This window comes from Leuresthes tenuis, unplaced genomic scaffold (genome assembly GCF_036924035.1).
Source record: "Leuresthes tenuis unplaced genomic scaffold, fLeuTen1.0.hap1 SCAF_7, whole genome shotgun sequence".
NCBI lineage: Eukaryota > Metazoa > Chordata > Actinopteri > Atheriniformes > Atherinopsidae > Leuresthes > Leuresthes tenuis.
Genome location: NW_027325361.1, coordinates 9,634,235 through 9,656,956, shown reverse-complemented (window position 1 = coordinate 9,656,956; position 22,722 = coordinate 9,634,235). Strand labels below are relative to the sequence as shown.

The following is a 22,722-nucleotide window of genomic DNA, read 5'->3' as shown; positions in this document are numbered from 1 at the left end:
CCGCACCATTATTAGACAACGGCAGCCGCTGTCAATCATTGTGGGGGTGGATATAAGCACACACACACACACTGAGAAGGAGGGGGATGACCTATGGGTTTTAGGTCAACTCATTTACTCTCTGCATCCATCCCCTTATTTTAATAAGTTGTCCCTCTGTAAGCTGTATAAAGAGATCACAGGCTCCAACCTTTCTCTCTCAAAGCCATCAGCTCACCTGTCACAACCACTCTGTATCCCTTCTCATCCCCTCCTCCTGTCTTTATCCCTCTATTCTCTGCTCCGTGCTGTGGGACGCTGCCTGACCTGACACCTCTCTCAGCTTTCTGACGACAGTCGGCCAAAGGAGGGGTCAGGAAACTGGAGGAGACGCTAGTAGCTTTTAGAGGCACGAAAGAGCTTTGACCTCAGTCAAATGCCCAACCATGTCCGCTTTGTGCTCTCGCCCACTCAGATAATGACAGCAAACAGCCCAGGCCAACAGGCCACCTCACCACAGACAGCAGAGGATAAAGAGTAAAGCATTTTTGCATGTAAGTCCTTGTGAGGTGATTTTCATGCTTATTACATGATTGCATGCATGCATATCAGTCGATGGAGAAGGTTGTGCCCAAAATTCATCGGCTAGATGAATGTAAAAAAAAGAAAATCTATTTTTGTTCTTTAATCTCAACAACGGACAACGGAATTTAATAATTTCTTATACTAATTACTGTTGTTCCCCATTAAGATTAGATAGAAATCTGTCCAGCATGTTACTTGCTTCTAGCCCAGCATACTCCAGGCCCTCAGAGACCATCGGAAGGATAAAGAAAGCATGACTAATAGATAGATGAAAGAGTAGATTCTTCTTAGTTATGACTAAGAAGATACAGGCTAATATAAATCCTGACAAGAATATAAAGTGTGTCTCTAACTGCTTGTAGACTACCTCCCAGCATTTGACTGCATTTTGAGTGTACCCTTCTGGTTACAGTGTTGTAATGCACTAACTAACTTCATTTAATTTCATTAAAGACAATATATGAATTATGTACATGAATATTTTCATGAACACTTTTCTATAACAGCTGTTGCTAGGAACGTTTAAAACAGATCTAAGTGTGTTCACATTAAAATCATGTGTATTTGAAAGTTTCCACGACATCACAAAGTGTGCACTTTCTGTATTCTAGTTTATCTTTTGTGATAAATTTGCTTTCTTTATATTAGTTAACCATACTTTCTGTTTGATTTTGTAGTACTTGCTCTCTTGTGTGTTCTGTTAACTTTAGCTTCACATACGCTTTAACACCATGTAAAAGTTTATCGATTGCCATACCTGCATCACTTTAGTCATGATTAGTTTCCGCTGTACGTCTCTGTGGCTCGTGACAAATTTAGTTATGTGCCTGTAGCGCTCAGTTCTGTATTTTGGATTTTTACTCTACCGGCTTTCTACTATGGCAGCACTTTTAATTGGATCAAAGTTTTCCTCACCTCCATGCTTCCAGTCTGTCAGTCTGCACAGAAGTCTTCCAAAACAGAAGATTGTGACACATACAGGTCAATAGAGTAAAGTTGGAGGCAGTAGCACTACAGATCACGCAGTCAAGCTTTCAGGTAAATGCACTGAAAGATTAACTGACACATTCACTAATTATCTCCGGTGTGTTGCTCTGACGAATTTACTCATGATCTGAATTGAAAATCTCGGCAGGAAGTCAAGAGGGAATGAAAGTCAAAAACAAAAAAAACTGAAAAAACAATAAAACATTTCAAGCATCTAAATCTTTCACTTTGATTACTTTTAACTTTTCACCAGTATGTTATTGTCAAAAGGCAACAATAACCTTCACAACAGCCAAGTTTACCTGTTGTAAAAAGCAGTCTTTATCAAAGTCTCAAAAGGCCATTTGGGGTGCAAATCTATTAATCCATCCATTTTCCATATTCACTTAATCCAATTCAGACTCACCGGGGGGGCGGAAGCCTATCCCAGCTGCCTACACCCTGAACTGATTGTCAGCCTATCACAGGGCCACACAGTGACAAACAAGACAACATGCACGCTCACACTCACTTCTAGTAACAACTTAGAATACAAATGACCCTTTTACGCTGCTTCATCCTGTTTGCGGGGCTGGAAGGTATCTCAACTGATTCTGGGTGAGGAGCAGGATATGTCCTGAAAGGGTCTCCAGTCCATCGCAGGGTCAACACCAAAAGACCTTGCATGATCATCGTCACACCTGAGGTCAATATGGAGTCACTAGTTAACCTCGCATGCATTCCTCTTGGCATTCAAATCCTTTTCAATCAATATTTTCTTTTAACTACTAACAGTTCTTTCGACAGTTTCTGACTTTGTGAATAATCAGATAGAGGATAGAGGACAGATGAATGAGGATAGAGAGAGGTGGGAAATAACATGCAACAAAATCCTTCGACAGAGTTATTGCAGTTCAAAGTCGGAGCACAAACCATAAAAATCAGGCACAACGCCTTTACTGTAGGACACTGCAGTGTAGTCTTTATCACATAGCTTTGCATTAAATATGTACAGTTATAAGGAAATAACAATATAACTGACACCATGACACATAAAATTAATCAAATACTACATTTCAAGTCTCTTTCATATAAAAAACAATATAATTTTCAAAAATAATGTGGATAGTGCTTGTGTTTTAATCTGAATTAAAACCTCACTGAAGCACAGAGCTTTCCTGTGATGGTTTTTGTCAGTAAGATAAACATACCAGAGATCACAACAACCTGCAACGCAAAAGATCTAATGAGGTCACTCACCTCATCTTGACAGCAGTAGATTACAGCAGTGAAGTGTTCAGATGGGAAAGACAGCAGGAGGATTGGCCCCACTTAATTCTGTTTAAGCATTTGAGTAGTCTTCCCTGAGCTGATTAGGTTAATTTTCTATCTTCCTAAGGACCTTAGGTGACCCACAAGCAATGTCTGGAGGGCACAAACGGGGAGCAACAGATTGGATGCAGATTTACAAGAGACTGAAGTTGGTGATTAGGAACATAATGAAATAGTTGTGGCTGCCAAGGGTGTTACATCAGAGTCCTACTGGAAAATGTCAGACATTTATAATGATTTAACGACAAGAGGTTCCTCTTTCAAATGGCCTATCTGCTGGTAAATATCAACAACCTGTCAACGGTTATCATTGTACACTCGGGGCAAAACATTTAGCGTAATGATTTTTTTTAAGAATTATGCGCTGGGACACATCATCAATCATTACAAACTCCTTTTGTTTGCACTGCTACAGTTCAAGCCATTACTTTTATTTCAAAATCAGGTAGCGATCCGAAGATTTCCTGAGATTTCATATGTTACGCTGAATAACTGAAAGCAGAGAAGGTCACAGATGTAATTATTTTGATGTATTGTTCATGGTATTCCATTATGACATTATAACAAGGCCTAAAAGCAGCACTGACCCCTGGGGCCTTACATACGCATCAAAGCAATGATAAAATGTAGACCACAAATCTTTTGATTGATGTCATGGTGATGCAATAAATCACATCTGGACTTGAATATTCAAAGCTCAGTTTGGCATTTAAGTGTCAGCCAGGTCAGGAGGCCCGATACTGTTTAACTTTCAGTGATAGTAAACAATGATAGATTAAATGTGCCGTGGTCGCAGCAAAGATCGTTTCTGTCCATGACAGCAGAAACCAGAGAAACTGCTAAAGTAACTGTACTACATCTGTGCGCTAACTCTTTTAAACTGTAACAACACAAGTAACACAGGTAAAGAAGAAAGTTGTGGTGTTTTTCATTTGACTCTTTAATGCAGACTCTTATGGCAACAATTCCAGTTTAACATGTCTGAAAATTACTTAATGGGCTTTAATCATTTTCAAACACATGTAAATACATGTATTTATATAATATAACAGTGAATATAATTTTTGTTCATTCTTGAATGGTATTAAAGTCCACTTTGACCAATCTAGTCCCATAATTATACTTATGCCAAGGCAAAATTAGCTTCCTTTTTACTTCCATGCTCATTATGAATAAAATGGTAGAAATCCAAACTAATCAACAGTCATTTAGTTCACTTCAGTATATATAGAAGAAAAAGACACAAAAGGTATGCTTTCTCATATTTATGACATTAGAAAAAGGTCTTGTGTTCATTGTGTAGGATGCATAAAGAAAATGCTTCTGTGTACAAAAAATGTCAGAAACCATAATTAAATTTTCTTGCTCATAATGGAGAACCAATCATCAGTATTCTGTCTATGTAGGAATTAATTAATTCTGCTACCTTTTATAAACTCCAATGTCTGTGTTGCAGAAAGCGTTGCAGTCATTTCAGTAAAAGTAAGTGTTATTTGACATTTATTAGCCCCAAACCGGTCAAGGCTCATACTCAGAGAACCCAAATTACACACAAACTCTCTCTGAAGAAATGCATGGGACCGATAAATCCTGCAGCCAAATATGCTTCATTAATTCCATTACAATATTTGTAGCAGCTGAAAGATAAGCTATTGTTATATTATCTTAATATCAGTCTATTATTCAAATAGCTTTCTGGAATGTGACACAAGTGCCTGAAGCAACGCCAAGCAATTCATATGGTTTTATAATTCTACAGCAACATTCAAGCGTATGATCTATTTTCAGAATGACTGTTTTGACCACAGACTACAGGTCTGAGCTACTTCACATTAGCTAGTAGCTGTACGGGTTGTCAACAAATCATCTGCTCGTTGACTGCAAACAAACCTTCAAATGGTAAGCAAGCAGTGCATTTACCATTCATCCCTTTTTAAAGATTAAAAGCTTGGAAGCAATTTGGTTAATGGACACTTGCATAAGGGAAGAAACATGTATAGAAAGTAGTAAACATGCGGCATATATTGCCTCTAGTGAATAGACTCCATAAAAGATAAGAAACTGTTTGTTGTGTACACTCTCTAATTGGAAAGTAATGGACTAATGTTGTCAAACTAAGAATGTTTTACACTGCTTGAATCCTGTGAATTTCTGACTATTTATACTTCCGTTTCTGAAATTTTAGTCAGATTGTGCTGATGCCGTTAGAAATACTGCAGCAGAGTATTCAGTCTACTCATATGTTGCTCAGGGGTCAGCCATGAGACACATGTTTGCCTCAGGAGTTGAAAGAGACAAAAGTGTCAACTTCAGTATTCACTGGAACTTTATCTAAAAATATTATGCTAAAGATTTACTGCAACTACCTAAGTCATTGTGTCTTTTGATGGGATCTGAAAGGGAACTGATTTCCAGGTTGTTTCCTGTTAGTCTTCACTTTGTGTAAACATTAGAAAATATCAAAGCTTTCTTTTTTACTTCCTTGTTTTGTTTTGTATTAGATAAAAGGATTGATACCATTTGTGTTTCTGAGGCTGCACCTCCATTCAGTGAGGCTGGGGATCCAACCTGAAACCTGAAAACTAAGCCACCTGAGCCACGTCCAGCAACATATCTTTTTCCCGTGATTCAAGTCTCTATGGCGACAAAATAGCAGGAAATGACCAGAGAGCCATAAGATTTGCCAGACACACAAAAGTTAAAGTTAGGTTTTGTGGTTTTTTTTTAATGATACAGAAACAAAAATGTCAGCCAGTAATGTATACATTTGAAATTCAAGTTGTGTAGTTCACTGGTAAAAATGACTTTCGCCATCATTATATTTACACCAACATAAATAACAGATTTAATTTACATAAAGAATTCTGCAATATGATGGTGAAATGCTTGTACTGAATTTATATCATGGTGAAAGCTAGTTTGACAAAGAGATTTTCCCACAACAGAGATTTTCCCTTATGCCCTATTTTTTGCTGATCTCATGTCTGTCTTCTGAGTCAGCATCGGCGTGGGTTAACAGATGAGCGAGAAAGACAGCATATAACACGTCATGGAAAACTGGCCAAGTTTTAAAGATGCTACTGTAGTGGAATATTACAGTTTAAGTGTTTTCGTCAGAGCAAAGCCAAGGCTTATTTTCTCATTATTGTCTCATCTGTACCACAGAGACACGGGGGGAGGAAGCTCGACTGCTGCTACTGTAAACAGCTCAATTGACTGTTCAGCAAACAGTGAACAGAAAATATCTGATTTGAATGACAACAAAACACACCAAATGGGAAGTTTCCCACCACCTCCTGGGAGGGTAGCACGGCAAATATTGATTGGACACCGGGTGTTGCTGTGGAGTCACCCTAGCAGATGTTTTTTCTTTGCTAGTTCCACTGCCTTGTTTATTCTAGATTGCTCTGTCATTCGCTAGAGGTCAAAGGCCTGGGGAGGGCAGAGCGTTGTGAGGGGGAGAGAAGAGAGATGATTTTTCTTCTGGCCTCTGGGCCAAAGGGCAGTCAGGCTAATGAGGAAGGAGCATAAAGTCATGTGCTCTTGGTTGTTCACCCAGAGTAATTCCTCAGAGTTAAAGTTTAACCCCAATTTTCGAATTCCTTTGGTCTTCAACTCATTCTTATAACACATTACCAGACTAAGAACTAAAACATGAAGAACTATTACTGAACTTCATCAAAAGCTTCCCAAACTGAAAATAAAACCTAGTCTGTGCACAAGATAAGCATGAAACGCTGCTGGCTGTGGAGATTCTCCTCGTTGGGTTCTTTAGAGTAAGGGGAGCATAAGCAACAATTCAATTTGAACCCCAAAGCATGAATCATTTGGGAGTATTTTAAATATAATGTGAGATCTTCTGATAGACTGACAAAAGCCTCTTCTGTTACGCCACCCAGTCGAGGGTGTATACTGTCACTCATTTGTGCTCAACATTTTGCTCCTAATACATATAAAGACAATTAACAAGGACCTAAAGCAATGAACTGCCAGCATGTCACATAGATTAGTGCTAGGTAAGAAAATGATATTGCTAATATCAGCAGCCATATCCTATCACGAGGAGACTCTATAACAAGCTCTAAGTGAGGACAAAAATGCTTAGCTTGTTGGTGTCTGCCAGAAAAGGCATCTGACAGCAGTTCAAGTTATTTTTATAAAGAGAGAGACAATCCTTTAGTCAAACTACAGTCCCAGGTCTGAGCCAAAATATGAGTACCATAGACTGTATAAGCATCATAGACTGTATAAGAATGATGGACTTAGTTAACTTGTTACACTGCTGTTTTGAAGCCTCAAGTTCGGCATTTAGCCATCTTAGGTCTTTAGAGCTGGAAGTGACAAAAAGGGACTGATTTGGACAAGAGCCCAGGAATGCTGTGTATGTGCGCTGGGTATATGTGTCGCGAACAAAGTTTTGTTATCTAAGCCGTTTGGGGCAAAACCAGACTCAATATTGTCAAATTGATCAGTATTCTCAGCCACACTTCAGAAGAGGACATTTCCCACACCCACAAAGGGACACTGTGGGACTATGGGACACAGCAGTTCACTTCAACATGACCGTCTTCCCGGTCATCCTACCTGTGTTTAACTGGGGCGTCTCTCAGTATATGTTCTTATCTGGATACTTCTGCATTTGTAGTGTGTAAACATGAGATGTAAGGCATTTTGGGCACATTTAGGAGGTGACTGTAGATGGCAGAACATAGATATATGGTACATACATCACATTTCTGTATGGTCTTTGCAGCTAGTTTCAGAAAGATATACACTTTTGGCGTAATGACACAGTCTCACAAATATTTTCTGTAATTGCGCAGCCATGTTGAATGGCCAGTAGAAGCTTCATGCACTGCAGCTTCAATGAAGCACAGCAATCAGTGGAAACCAAAATATTACAAACCTAAGGAGACATTACATTCACGTGTGTTCAGGTGAGTTTAGTAAAGGCTAGCCTGCTTCACTCTGACAGCTCTGGACTCCTGACTGTGTGGAGAATGCACAGACTCCACCACAGTCGACTTCACACCGAGAGCAGCTGCATTCCTGACCTGCAGTTCAAAGAGCAAACACACACACAGACTTAGAGATATGTAAGGCGCACATGTTCTGTACTTACTCAAAGGGGCTCATGCACTTTAACCTCAGAACCTGCAAACAAGCCAGGACACAAAAATACATGACAATAGAAAGTCAGTGATCGGGTTTACACTTCACCCAAACCGTCCTCTGAATTTACACCTTTTATAGGACAAAGTAGTGTTTGTTTGAAGCATTACATGCAGCAGGATAGTCTTGTTTGCACTTAAACCTGACCAAAAATCTATGCTTATTTGTTGCCATTTGGGTTCAAATCAAACGAGCACTGAAATATCTAGAGTTAAACAGCAAGCTGCTCACACTACTGTGATATCGCTTAGATGAATTCTAACTGATCAGCACGTCTTTTTTATGCATCAGTCACTTTTAATGTTTATCAAATAAATCCAACTATCGGTCACTGCAGCAAAGTTTTCCATCGGATCTAATTATACAATCCACCACTTTTACAACTTCAATTTAGTCACAAGGAGGTTTTTATTACAAGTGAGCAATGAAGGGAAATAAAAATGTCACCAAGCACATTTTACATCTCAATATAGCTGATCTTATTGCTATCATGCTGCCAGGGTAATACCATCACCACTACAGTCTGTGTAAAATGCACATGTTTCTTTGATGAGATTTCCCTTTAAAAACAGTGAAGGACATTTCATTATTCTTAAGTTTTCAGACATTTTCAGAAGTTAGTCCTACTCGTACGGTTTGATAGAGTTCTTTCAACTCATTAACCAAAGTGAGTGAGAGTGAGTTTTAAAAAAGGATATGATACTTAACCCATTCAGAGGTTTACATGCTTTGTCCTGTCAGGTCTGATGTGATTAACAGTTTGTGTGTCACCATGTTCAAGGCAACAGATGACTGATTGAATAAAAACGTTGCTGACTATATAGAAAGAGGCAATAACTTCAAGTTCTCAGGTGGATTCAAATTCATGTTTCTATTCTTTTTCTAAAGACTGAGAAATAGAGGTTTTTGTGGACACTGAATGCTCTAGTCAGGTTTTTGCCGTTTTGAAGCAGTAATGAGGTTTTAGAGGCTTTTTTATAGTGAACCTCAGGTTATAGTGGGTTAAGGTCCTAAAATGTAGAGGGCAGCACAAATAAACTGCAACAATGGGGGCAAAACCTTCAGTTTAGAATATATAGATATTCTAATTAAACTTGACATGATTTTCATTATTTTGTCTCCTTAAAAGAAAAACTTTGTGAGATGACGTGGAAGTAAGAAGCTGTAACATCTGCCAGAATACACAAAGCAGATTATGGACCAAAAACTACACATTACAGAACTCCTCCTCCTCTTCCCTCGCATTGTCTTTGAAGTCATTGTCTTTATCATTTTTTATAAGTTTTCCCTGTAGTGTTCAGTTGTAAATGGAAGGTGTTGAGTATAGATTCATGAAGACCTTTAGACCTAACATACCCACATAGTGCCCTTTAAGTGTGATCCACAACCTGATCTATATAATAAGAGAGACACAAAGGTCAGACCTCTGGTAACGCACACACACGCACCCACACACACACACAATGAAGCTTAAAGGAGAGCACTAATTCAACTTACAACAGCTTACCGTGGTCCCTGATAACCTCTTAACCAAACAAAAGACCTACCCATGCACAAAGAGTCCCGCTGTGACGGATATGGGTTAAAGTTACCAAATGCTTACGTTACAAAACCTCTCTGACAAAAAAAAACATGAAATCCTCTCCTTTCCTGCCAGCCTTTTAATCAGCTTCTAACTCTTTGGCCCTTTGTATTTTGTACATCCTCTGGGAGAAAACAAGTTCTTTTGAAGACCACAGGGGCAGCATGTTTCGTCCATTCAGGACGGAATTCCTGTAAAACCATGTGATGAGCAAACACTTTCTGGTGCATAGAAGCTCTTTAAACCAGGCATGCTTGGAAACAGCGGCGAATACTTCACTCTGTGGGCTTTTTTTTCCTGCATTTGGAGGCTGTTATTGGAAACCTTGGTTGGAGGCTCTGATTGTTTATTTTGTCCTCCTCTTTCATGGAGACCTTCACATGACAAAGCTGTTGGTATGGCAGAGAAACCAGGCCAGGAATTTCACAGGAGCTCTGCTGACTGCCAAGACGATGGATGGATAGATGAATAATGCAGGAAATTACAGTTAGACGTGTGAGGCAGAGGCAGTATGTGCATGTTACAGTGCCCTTGCTCTTTACATTAAAGGGACAGTCCTCCAATTTTGCACAGCCACAATGATTTATGTGGAGCTGCAACTGTGTTCAAATAGAAAGTTTATGAATGTTTCTAATCTGCAGTTTGAAAGAAATCCCACATTTATATGAACATAGAAAATAAATGCTTAACATCGATTCATTTTCCCATTTTGTTTACTTGTAGCAAGAAAGTTATGCCATAACTTTTCTTGATTTATAAGTGAAAAATTACCTTTAACAAGTCATTTAAAGCCATAAACTGTGCATAAAAGATGGACAAAGCTCCACTGATATCACTTTTTGGTTTGTTAACTTGTGCTTTGAAGACTTAACTATTTGAGTATCTGCATGCCATTATGTAGCAACATGTCAGCCAACAAAGTAACTCCTCCCCAAAGCACACCCGGCTTTATTGTCTTAATTGAAGAGCATAATGTATTAGAGCAGACACGTAAATGAGTAACTGAGACCATTTACACATTTGAAACGTGTCTACTGAGGTCATAAATTAGATGAGAGATGGGGGCTTTTATAATTGGCTGTTTTATAATAGCCTCATTAATCTATTAAAACAATGGCATTCTGTCATTCAGACATTTGTCACACTTTTCTTTTAAAGTCATGCCATGTTGACTCGTACCATACATTGTGTTAAATAAAACAGTGTTTTACTCTTTTGGCAGGGACTCTTAGAAAAACAAGCTAATTGATGCTGCAACTAATCAACACAGGTTAAAACAAAGAGGAGGACAGTTTGGACAAAGCTTTTACTAATTTGTTTGATAAAGCGATGTGTGGGATTCCTTTAAATAACTGATCAGAAGCCAAAATGAACCAGCACTACAGTACATGCCTGTCCCTTCATGTGACTGCAGGAATTTACACTTGTGCTGTGTTGAAAGTGATACTATATGTTGCCAGGCCCACGATGCTGACATGTTAAGTTGCCATCCGATTAATGAAAAGCAATGCATGTCTGAAAAGGCTTTAGTTGCCGGATTAAATTTAAATGACATTTTCTGGCAGCAAACAAGTGACCTAAATGGTAGTGTATGACGATGTGCCCCATCATCCAGCAAACAGGTCTGCATTTAGGGGCTGGAGGTGTGTGAGTGGATTAAGTTGCTGGACTCTATGGGCTTGTCTTCTGTGTGAAACGTTCCTTTTATCATTGCTTTTGCGTTTGACACTGCAGTTCGAGTTTCTTCTCACTATTTGAAGCTCATGGCCTTGCATAAATCAAAGCCTTTAAAAATCCTCCATGATCTTCACAAAGTGTCACCATTCAATGAGGTGGGACTGACACCGGATCTTTGCCCGAAAACTTTGAGAGAGTATCCATCCATAGTCTCTAAAAAACTAAAAGGTTTTGCTTGTGCGACTCATGCTCCATAAGAGAGAAAGTAGGAGTCAAATTCCCATGAAAATCAAATACTTTTTGCTTTATACCTCACCACATAAATTATTGGTCAAAATACTCTGCGTGTGCATACAGGTACAAAACTGTTGGGAGTGAGTGTAAGTTATGAATGAACAGAATTAACTTTATGGACAAAGCAATACTAAGCCCCCACCATCTCAAATGTGTGTATAAAAACACATCTAGTGCCATTTGATCTGCGGCACCCTTCACACAGACCTGTGAGTGTGCGCGGCAGGTGTGAAAAGGAGCCAGCAGCCTATCATATAACCTTTTGACAAGTTGCTCAACAACAACAGGCGCTCTCTGTTATTATTGGGTCAACAGAGTCGGAGGAGGTCTTTGGGATTAGAGCAGAGTAGAGGAGATGAGTGTGAGTGCCATGCGCTCAGCCCCCCCGCCCTTTCCTCTTTGTCTTATGGCAGTGTTGAGGTTAACTCCCCCGTGCTCCCAGGCTGGCCCGGGGTCAGAGGGGGGAAACAGGCAGCCAGTCAGGCAGCCCGGCATTCTTTCTGTGTGCATGTGTGGGTGTGTGTGTGTGTGTTTGTGTGTGGCTGCAGCCTACTCTGTGCTCTCTGACTCCACTGGCCTTATAAGGCATCCAGCGCCATGGCAACAGCAGGGCTTGAATAGCAGTGTCAAATCCCTCAGCACACAGACACACGCTCACTCTCCCTAAAGGAGGGAGCGAAGCAGAGAAAGAGGAGGCTATCTCTGAGCTATGCTCCGCTACAGCGTCTGGCTTTCACTAAAGGCTCTGTGACTGTGTTTTTCCGGTGCTTGTTTGCCTAATTTATTCCTGCCCAGGCCGGCTGAAAGAAAGGCGAACGAAGGACGAGCAGAATAGTAAAGAGTGCAACAGTACACCCTGACTTACTGACAGGGAATGCAGAGAGGCTCTGGCCTCTGGTCGTAACAGCGGGATGGTAAAGCACTGACAAATCAAGAAATGGAAAAGAGAGACACGACTTTGTGAAGCTTTGGAAGAGGAGAGGCAACTGTGACGAAAGAGATTTCTCAACTCTGCTTTTGTGTTGGCTTGTTTTTTTTCTGTGACATTTGATCCTCTGACCCCACCGGCTTTAAAAGACTTGGAGGGAGCACGAAAAAAAAACTGATTTTCATCACAGAGGGCAGAGCACGACTTCTTTGGGGAACTTTGCTGCTGCAGAAACCTTTGAGTCATATATTCTAAGAGTGAAAAAATAGCTTTGTTTTGATCATCTGAGAAAGTGCAAAAGTGTTTCTGAGCTAGAAGAGACAACATTGCAGTGGTCATCTCGTCTAACAACACCAATAGAAGAAGCAAATAGCCCAAACTACCTACTTCTTTTAGCACATGGGAATCAGCATTTCCTGGGCAATATATGATCTTTTTTTTTTTTCATTTCATCGCCATCATCTCTGCATTTCTAAAAGCCTCGACAAGTCAAGAGTGAGTCTGGACTAGAACTGCCTCAGATCAGCAGATAGCACATCAGCACGGCAAGAACTGGTTGGACTAGTTTATATGTTGGAGCAAGGGCAGGGCAGTTTAACCCTGCCTGAAGGAGAGCGGTTTTATTTTCCTCTTGTCTGCCTACTGGGAGAAAGTTGTGCACTCAAAGTGAGGGGAAGTGTCTTTTTCATCTCAAGAGAGACTTTATTTTGTCCCTCTTCAACTTGCTGAGGTATAGGTGACTCTTTTTTTTCCCTTCATAGGCGAAGACGGAGAAGGAAAGTGAGAGGGAGGGAAAAAGAGAGACGGAGTCAAAGTGTAATTTATTGTTTCCTGTGAAAAGAGCAGGGCTGCGCCCTTTTCTCCTGTCTGAACTCTGAACCACTCAAAGTGCGTCTGAAGTTTTCTCAGAGCTTTGGAGTCATTGATCAGAGGTCAGGGCGGAAAACTGAGGGGGAAACAAGAACAGAGAGAGTGGTGGGATTAAAGAAGAGGGAGAAAACAGCAGTGGAAGGACCTCCGGGTCAGCTTAGCCAGACGGCGAAGGGGAGAAAGGTCAACACGGACACATTTTCCATCTACTTTTAGATCTATTTTGGACAAAAGCTGCCTTGAATTCAAACCTGACATCCAAGTCTTTGAGTCTGGAATCAGTTCTTTAGACTTTGAGGGGACTGAGAAGCCGGTGGGACAGGGCGGGTCTGTGTATGTTCCACTCACGGGGCTGTGTTTCTCAGAGAATATGGCCATGGTGAGCGGGGGATGGGGCAACTCTAACGGGGAAACTAATGGACTCGGGGATAAGGTTTACCTGAGAAGGGAAGAAGAGGACAGGTCGCCCCAGGCCGGGAGCAGCGACGTGGACGTTGGGGATGATGACAAGACCTGCGTGGTGGACTGTGTGGTGTGCGGAGACAAGTCCAGTGGCAAGCACTACGGTGTGTTCACCTGTGAGGGCTGCAAGAGCTTCTTCAAGAGGAGCATCAGGAGAAACCTGAGCTACTCCTGCAGGTAGGGGCTGCTGGGAAATTATTGTCTCAATGTACATCCAAATGTTAAATTATGCAGAACATACATTACATGGTTTTCTCACTTTTTTGTTGAATATTTTTATATGACTTTATTATACTTTTCTTGACACATGACAAACACATTAAAATCAGTTTTGAGGGCCTTTTAATGCGTTTATTGGCAGGTATGACTCTTTATAAAGGCATAAACACATAGTTACTTAGAACATAATGTTCATGAATAATAGTTCAACTTTTGCACCATCTGACACCTAAAACTGCCCTTTATATCGACACAACTTCAGTGTTTTTGTAGCATTTCTAAATGTTTCTATACTGCTGATGTACGTTCAACAATAAAGGCAAAAGCAAGCTTTTTTACGAGCTGTTAAAAACATTCACATTCATAACGAAGAGAGCAGATAAGGCCATTTATCACTGAAGGAGCAGCCTTCAACAAACAGCCCTCAGAAAAAGAAGAAGAAGAAAAAAAAAAGAGCAGAAATGAAGCCCTGAAGGTTTGTCATGTGAGGATGGATTGCTTCAGAAGGTCAACATTCCCATTATTCTTCACAGCAGGAACATAATGTTGTAGCTCAGCTCTCTGCTGTCACTAACTCCTCGCTCGGCTACTGGATATAATTGTTTCTTCCACATATTGATGCGTTAACTCTGAATAGAAGGTGTATTTTTTTGTCTGTTTTTCACGTCCGAGGCCAAAAAGGGCTCTCCTTTAAAATGTTGGCAGAACTCAGCCTGCTGTAAAAAGCAACACAAGGGTGTGTAACACAGATGATTTACAAAGGTCACAGTCTCAATAGCTTTTCAGCCACTCAGTTCACTCATCACAGGGAAGAGAAAAAGCGGGGAGAGAGAGGGTGGCAGACATGTAAATGCAAACTTTCTCACTGGGGATATTCAAACCTCGACGAGCAAGGTCCTGAAAATTGTCATGAAATATATTTGGCTTGAAATGTTGTTTCCTTTCTGTAGATCGAACCGAGAATGCCAAATCGACCAGCATCACCGCAACCAGTGCCAATACTGCCGTCTGAAGAAGTGTTTCCGTGTTGGGATGCGCAAAGAAGGTATCAAAGCTTTGTATACAGCAGGTTAAAGGTCTTTTTGATAAAAGAATCACAATAAGTTCCCTTTGAAAGGTCCAGCGACTGTGTAAAATTACATATGTGGTATAAAAGCTTTTATTTATCCTAATTTTCCAGCTACGACACCTTCAAAGGTTTGGTTTTAGGTTTAGCACTTTGGGTCACTTTACTGCCTTCGTTCTCATGGTTTCAATATGAAGGCTCTAATAAATCCGCCAGGCAAACACCAAAGAGCAGACAGGCACAGTTGGAGGCAGGATGGTGAGCACAGTCAATCCTTTTGCAGCAGATCAGGCAGATGCATCCCTTAGCGGAGATATTTCACTTATAATAATGAGGTGGTCAGAAATGCTTTTAAGAAACCACCTCAGCAAATGTGAACTGACACGTTTCTCATATCAGGCTATAAAGTTATGAATGCTGAGTTTACACATTGTTGCACTCCCCCTCTAAAGCAATCAAGTTTAAGTAAGAGAAGAAATAAATATCAGAAATTGGTAATTCGCAGAGATCCCTCCTACAGCAGGAGACACAACACCTGACATTTACCAGCAATCCAAGTCCATTGTTTATACTGTCAACCAGAGCATGTTTTCACTCTGCTGCTCGACGCCCTGCAGCCACAGATAATAGCTGCAGGGCAACTGGAGGCAACCACGTGCAGGCTTCATAACAGGTAAAACTAGCATGTAAATGATTCCACTCCACCTCATGTTCTGCAAAACACTGCATGTCATTGTCTCTAGAGTTACCACTGATTACAGCATACTGTACGACAGTTTAATCGCAGTTGTGTTTTTAGTCTCAGAATGGGATTTCCACTGTGGATTTTTACCTTTAATATCAGCATTTTAAGCTGGTCTCATATTAAAGTCACAAGAAGGCAAAAACTCAGCTGTTCTAGTGTAATTCAAGCCCACATATATTTCAGCTCGAGTCAGTTAGATATCAGGCGCTCAGCCATACATAGTGTACACTGAGATGGCAGCACGCCAGTGGCTACGTTGGGCCTGGTTATTAATGAAACCTGCTGACCGAGGTCGTGACGCAGGTTACACTGTTTCCACATTACCTGGAAATGTCTGTTTCACCTTTAACCCAGTCAGGGAAGCAGGCGCTCGGACTGCTTTAAGTGAGATCCTGGCAGCAGTTCTGTAATTCAAAACAGAGGCTTGGTACACGAAGGACAGCTTAACCTGAGAAGGGAATTCACTTTGTGTTGGCGGTATAAGATTTTTAATTTCACGAAGAAGTCTCGCTGCTGATGCGCTTGATTACAGGGCTATAAGCTTTGCTTGAAGCAGCCTGACTTTGGTAGAAAGAAGAGAATCTTTTCTATTTTCTCCTTACAGGACCAGTTATTCAGTAGCAGTAATGACTTTATTTTACAGCTCTGTTTTTAAGATATTATGGTCTGTATTGTCCCTATATTCATCAGTAATATACTATATTCAATTAATGTCCAATAAAGGGATTAGAGATATCGTGAGGAGGTCATTGCTGATCTTTTCTAAGTCAAGGGGAGGAGTCAAAGAAATCATTATGGGCGCTTTAGGGGGTCTTTGTTTTAGCCTCCTCTTTTATCCCCAAGCCCAATTTTCATAGTTTGTGTTTATCTCAACAGTTACTCCTCAAGTAAAGATGGAAATCCCCAAAGTTAATCATTTCATACGGATCACCACAAGTTGCTTTCATCCAAATAAAACTGAAACACATTTCTTCTCTCGCCTTCTTTGTTCTATATCGAGTAAAGAAACAGGCTCCTCTTGACAATGGTCGCAATGTGCACGTTATCTGACCCAAATACTCCCAACAAGTACTTAGTAAGACCATCAAGGATTAAAGCAGAGAACATATTAACTGGGAAACAACCACATATAAGATGAGCCCAAATGAAAGTGTGAAATCAAAGAAAGTCACAGCAGATTAACTCTAAAGAAGCCAAAGTTGCAGTCACTGGCAGTCATGAAGCCACTACATTGGGAGGATATTTATTGCGCTTTTTTTAAAGAAAATTAACAAATTACAGTTATGACACAAAGCCATTTTATTTGATAGCTGAATATACTGGCTTTGTAAACATAATAATATTTATTTTTACCCTAGTTTCGGTCAAACAGAGGTCAAAACAATGAATTCACTAAACCAAAGAAAAACTAAATTAAGTCACAGTTGGTACTTTGTTCCATCTCCTCTTGGTTTTCTGTCAGCTTGAACCCATTGAAGCCCTCAGCAATGAAAATCATCTTGTTTATCAATCAGGTTCCAACTTTCTCATGCAGCACATCTTATATAGATCAGCTTTGAAGGAAGGAGCCTCATCATGGACCATTTAGGTATAGATTGAGATCTAAACTGTTTTCTGGCCATATCATTAAGTTCATATGTGTTTACTGAATTAGAGTTTGAACACTCTTTGCTCTTTTGTCACCTTTAACTCTCCATATTGTTCTTTTTATTTCAATACATGACTTAGCTTTAGTGAAATTTCTTTTACATATTACATTTGCAAAAATCTGGGAAGAAATATCACCTTTTTTCATTAACTAATATAGCTGAAATGATCACCAAACTAATCAAAGTTTCAGTACTTTTAATTATTTTCTGACAATAATATCAAACTTAATTATATTCCCAAAATGATCAACAATACCCACCTAATATATTTTGCACAAAAGTTACAGAAACAGAAACAAAATATAAAAATGAAGAATAAATTTGCACTGTCATGCTCATACGTATAAAATGACACCTTTTAGCTCATATGTATATTTGCTATGACAGATCGTGGATTTTACAACCCATCGTGTTCCTGATCGCTGTACGAAGAGATACGTTTGGTGGCATTTATCACTATTTTCAGAATCATTACAAACCAAACTATCAGAGTAAGCAGCTGATTGATTAATAACACAAAATATCATGACCTGCCATCCTATAGAAAATAGCCGACATGTTCTTAACCATTTCAGACATTAAAAGACTGTTTTGACACATATGCCTGAGTGGTTTCAATAACATAATGATATGATCGATATTATAGTATGAAAATGGACTAATAACAGAATACTTCTACAGTGTAGTATAAGCACTTTTACTCAGATAACTGATGTGACTTCACTGTAGATGAGATTTTTACTTGACTGAAATTGACTTTTTAACAAAGTTAGTATTGAAATGACCAGTCAGTGATCCAGAATTTCTACGACTTATTTCAATGAGTCATGCACGTGTCTATGTATGGCACTGTTCTGTGGGTTTAAATACTTGAAGTATATGGTATAAGGTATGAGGTTTCAGTGGATTTCTTGTGTTTTAGTCGCTACATTTGAGTGGTTCTGTTGTGCGTTTCCCTGCAGCTGTCCAGCGCGGTCGCATCCCTCCAGCTCACTCAGGTATCAGTCCAAACTCCCTGACTGGAGGGGTTGGAGTTCCAGGTCAAGGTCACATTGGGGCGGACTACTTCAATGGGCAGCCGGTGTCGGAGCTCATCTCCCAGCTTCTCCGGGCCGAGCCGTACCCCAGCAACCGCTACGGTGCCCCCTACAGCCAGGGGCAGATTCAGGCGTCTGCGAGCGGAGCCTCCGTCATGGGCATCGACAGCATCTGCGAGCTGGCGGCTCGTCTCCTCTTCAGCACCATCGAGTGGGCCAGAAACATCCCATACTTCCCAGAACTCCCAGTCTCAGAGCAGGTCAGTGTAGACATTTCTTGTGAGGATGTTTTTCCTTCAACTACAGCTTAAAGCTTTAATTTCATCTCATACAACATGTGATATCTCAGCTTTATATCTTTTTCTGATTTAGATTTAAATATGGCCTAAAGACCACAACAGCATTTCATTCGATCTGAGAAAAGAGAAGATTTTTTAATACTTCCCTTTTTCTATTTGACTCCTGTTTTGATTTCTTAAGTAAATATACATTTAGTTTACAGCTCTAAAAGGAAGCAAAGACAGATATGATTTTACCTTCTCACAAAGGAAAATATAATAATTACAGATTAGTTTCATTTAGAAGCTTTAGATTGTGCTGTAGCTTATTGTACCTGCTGAATTTCTGTAAAATGTCACGTCTTATGGGTATAAGTTAAAAAAAAAAAAGTAATTAATGACACCTATAGACACTCACTGCTCCAAGTGAACTTCTTCTCATTTCCACCCTAAAAGGTTGCGCTGCTGAGGCTTAGCTGGAGTGAGCTCTTCATCCTGAATGCAGCTCAGTCTGCTCTGCCTCTGCACATGGCTCCTCTGCTGGCAGCGGCTGGCTTTCACTCGTCTCCCATGTCTGCTGAGCGGGTGGTGTCCTTCATGGACCAGGTCCGCGTTTTCCAGGACCAGGTGGACAAACTGAACAGGCTGCAGGTGGACTCAGCCGAGTACAGCTGCCTCAAAGCCATTGCACTCTTTTCCCCCGGTAGGTTTGGTAGATGACTGATTATTAACTGGAGCTGTCTTTAATGTGACCCTGCTCCAGGTTTCTGTTCATAGGAAACCTAAAACAAAACTGTCAGTTTGAGAATTCAAGTTTCAAAGAAACAAAACATTTTTCAGTTTCAGCAATCTGCTGATGTCAGATGTGACCAGATGTGACAAACAGCAGAGAATCTACTTCAAATTAACAGTTTCAAGCAACTCTGAAGAAGATATTCATGAGAAGATCATCAGCACTTGGTGTCTATTAGATACAAAATCACAGCCAGCGGATGGTTTCTTTAGATTAGTTTAAGTTGAGCAAAGCACAAAAAACAGAACAATAAGTTGATGACCCCTCCTCTGTTTGCCTTACAGATGCATGTGGTCTGACAGACCCAGCCCACGTAGAGTCCCTGCAGGAGAAGGCCCAAGTCGCCCTGACCGAGTACGAGAGGTTGCAGTACCCCAACCAGCCTCAGCGCTTTGGACGCTTACTGCTGCGCCTCCCTGCTCTGCGCGCAGTGCCAGCCAACCTCATCTCCCAGCTCTTCTTCATGAGACTGGTGGGCAAGACGCCCATCGAAACACTGATACGAGACATGCAGCTATCGGGGAGCTCCATCAGCTGGCCTTACGCTCCAGGACAGTAAGCCCTCGCCTGGCTCCAGAGAGAGACAGACTGAGATCAGATTTGAGGAACCAGAGCTAACAAAGATTTTATAAAAGAAAAGAAGTGGAAGTCATGTAAAGTTTGGTTGAAATGACACCAAAGCTGCTTTCAGGGAAGCTCTGTACGATTGTCTTCATGAATATATATATATATATATATATATATATATATATATATACACATGCTTGCAGCACTTGTCAGTTTTGCTCTCACCTCCGTCTGATCTTTCTTTATCTTTCTCTGTGTGAGCAGGGTTTTCATTGAAATGCAGACTCTCACATGAGGTCATGTGCCTCTACTACCTCCTCCTGTTTGACCCCAAATGTGACTCAATTTGAACCCAGGCTCTGTGTGTGTGTGTTCTCCCTGCTTTGTTGTCGTCATTATGAAGCCATAGCAGCCATGGACACTTTTACAGGCAGAGCTTTTACACGATCTGAGCTGGACCATGATGTGCAGTAAGTTGTGTAATGTTTTGTGTGTCAGGACCTCAGTTATGTGCAAAAAGAACAGACTTTTATTACCAAACGTATTTGTGAAGACTGCAGCTCACCTCTTACAGCACAAAAAACTGCATGGATGATGATGTGTGTGTTTTACTCTTTGATGTATATACAATGTTTTGTATATTATATACCAAAAGGTATAGTTCAACATTTGGGGAGCTCTATAAGCCTACGTTCCCAAATGTTGAAACTATCCTGCTTCTTCAGTTTATTACATGATGTTGCAGAAGTTGCCACCAGGCAGCAGTGACGTGAATGTACCCAAACACACCCTGGTTGTTCAGACAGTCACATCCCTGTCTAACATTAATACCTCATGTTTCCTGTATCACAGACAGAGATTGTACAGTGAACTACTCGTGTGTTCAACTTAAACATAAAGGGATCAAACAAGACATCATTATCAGAAATCAAACTGAACCTTTCTGCCGAGGGGTTCAGCTGTCTACCAGACTTTGCCAAAATGTGTTATCCTTTTAAATTTGAAAGTAAATCTTGCTTTTTTTGATGAATCTGCCTGCAGACAGTTTCCTGTTTCCTTTTGCTTTTGTGAGGTTGTTTTTGGAGTTCGAATCCCCTTTGAAAAGCCTAATGGGGGAAAGTCATTTTCAGATCATTACCATGTGACTGTCAAAGGTACTCTGATGTTGAGACGTAAAGATAAAGGCGTTTCTTGTACTGAGATCAAAGGTACTTAAAGGTTCATGAGCTGACCTACAGATCAGTTAAAAATAAGTGTCTTGCCAAGTCCATTGACTGAAAAAAAAGAAAGAACGGTGGGAAAGATGTTTTTTTATTACTGTTATTATTTCTCAAATAAAGAAACAAGGATAATCGCGATCCCCATTGCTGTTAAACAACTTTATCACTTTGTGATTGTTTGTTGGAATTGAAACTTTAGTGATTTGACTGTGTAGCTTCACATTTAAAAAAATCATGTTTCTATGACAAAACTAAAAAAAAAAAAAAAAAAAAAAACTACCAAAAAAATAATAGTTTGGTTGTGTCGTTATTATTGCTTCACCTGAAATAAAAGTATATTTGTTCTCTTAGTGGGTGACTTGAGTATCTAACACAAGAAGCTGCATGCTTTCAGGCTATTCATTTATTAGTCACTGAAAATGTTTTTCTGCTGGTCTTTTTGAACGATTTCCAGACTTAATGACAATTTAACGACAGATTGTTGATAGATATTACTGTATGTTAATGTATTTCCATGTAGCACAAAACACATTAATAACAGGTGCATTAATATAAGTTGTGTCAGATTACTGGGACAATTTATAACACATAAAATTGGGAGTTTTGTTAATACTGATGTACTTCCGGGACAAAAAAAAAAACGTCCCCACCTGCTTTAACTAAGCATCTGGGGTTGTTTAGTTTTTTTTTTTACATGTTTACATATTCCACAATGACGATGTCAGGATTCATCTGTCTTATATTGTCAAAGAGTCCCAACCTTTTTTTTGGCCAGGCAGTGTATTTGATCAGTGATAGTTAAGTAAGGTGGCAGCCACCTTCTGCTATATGTACTCCCTTTAAGCAAGTTGTATGACAAGATTAATTGTTCCTTTAAAAAGGATTTTAATCATTGCACAAAGGTGTGTCCTAATTATTGGGCTCCATCTTATCCATTCTCACACCTGAGCATAAGAAAACACAAACTCATGCTGTGGGGTTTTTTTTTAGAGATGACTTGTTTACATGTTTAAACATACTAAAAGTCACGGTACAAAATGTACAGGCTGAGGCAAAACAAACCTGAATGAGAACTAGTCGTGCATATTGTACGCAGTTTGTGCAGTAAGGGTAAGGCTGGGACACAGCACATTACTGTAAAATTATTTCAGAGACACGCCACCAGAGGGCAGCAGCAGATCGCACTGGTTTCTAGTGGGAGTGGCTTATATTTGTTGGAAATCTGAAGCTTGCTGATGCAGGGAGGTCTCTCTGCTGCCCCTTTCTGGACGACCACTGTGAACGCAGATTTCTCCAAATCA

At 40.2% G+C, this 22,722-nt stretch overlaps 1 protein-coding gene across 1 annotated transcript; it reads left to right on the top strand.

The window, feature by feature from the left end:
- The first annotated feature begins 12,221 nt into the window (after window positions 1-12,221).
- Window positions 12,222-21,771, top strand: LOC140311703 (nuclear receptor subfamily 2 group F member 6-like). Its single transcript, XM_072389178.1, has 5 exons — window positions 12,222-14,024; window positions 15,017-15,111; window positions 18,489-18,823; window positions 19,298-19,544; window positions 19,919-21,771. Exons 1-5 carry the CDS (start codon window positions 13,756-13,758, stop codon window positions 20,191-20,193), a joined length of 1,221 nt encoding a protein of 406 aa, XP_072245279.1. The 5' UTR covers window positions 12,222-13,755; the 3' UTR covers window positions 20,194-21,771.
- Window positions 21,772-22,722: the final 951 nt, after the last annotated feature.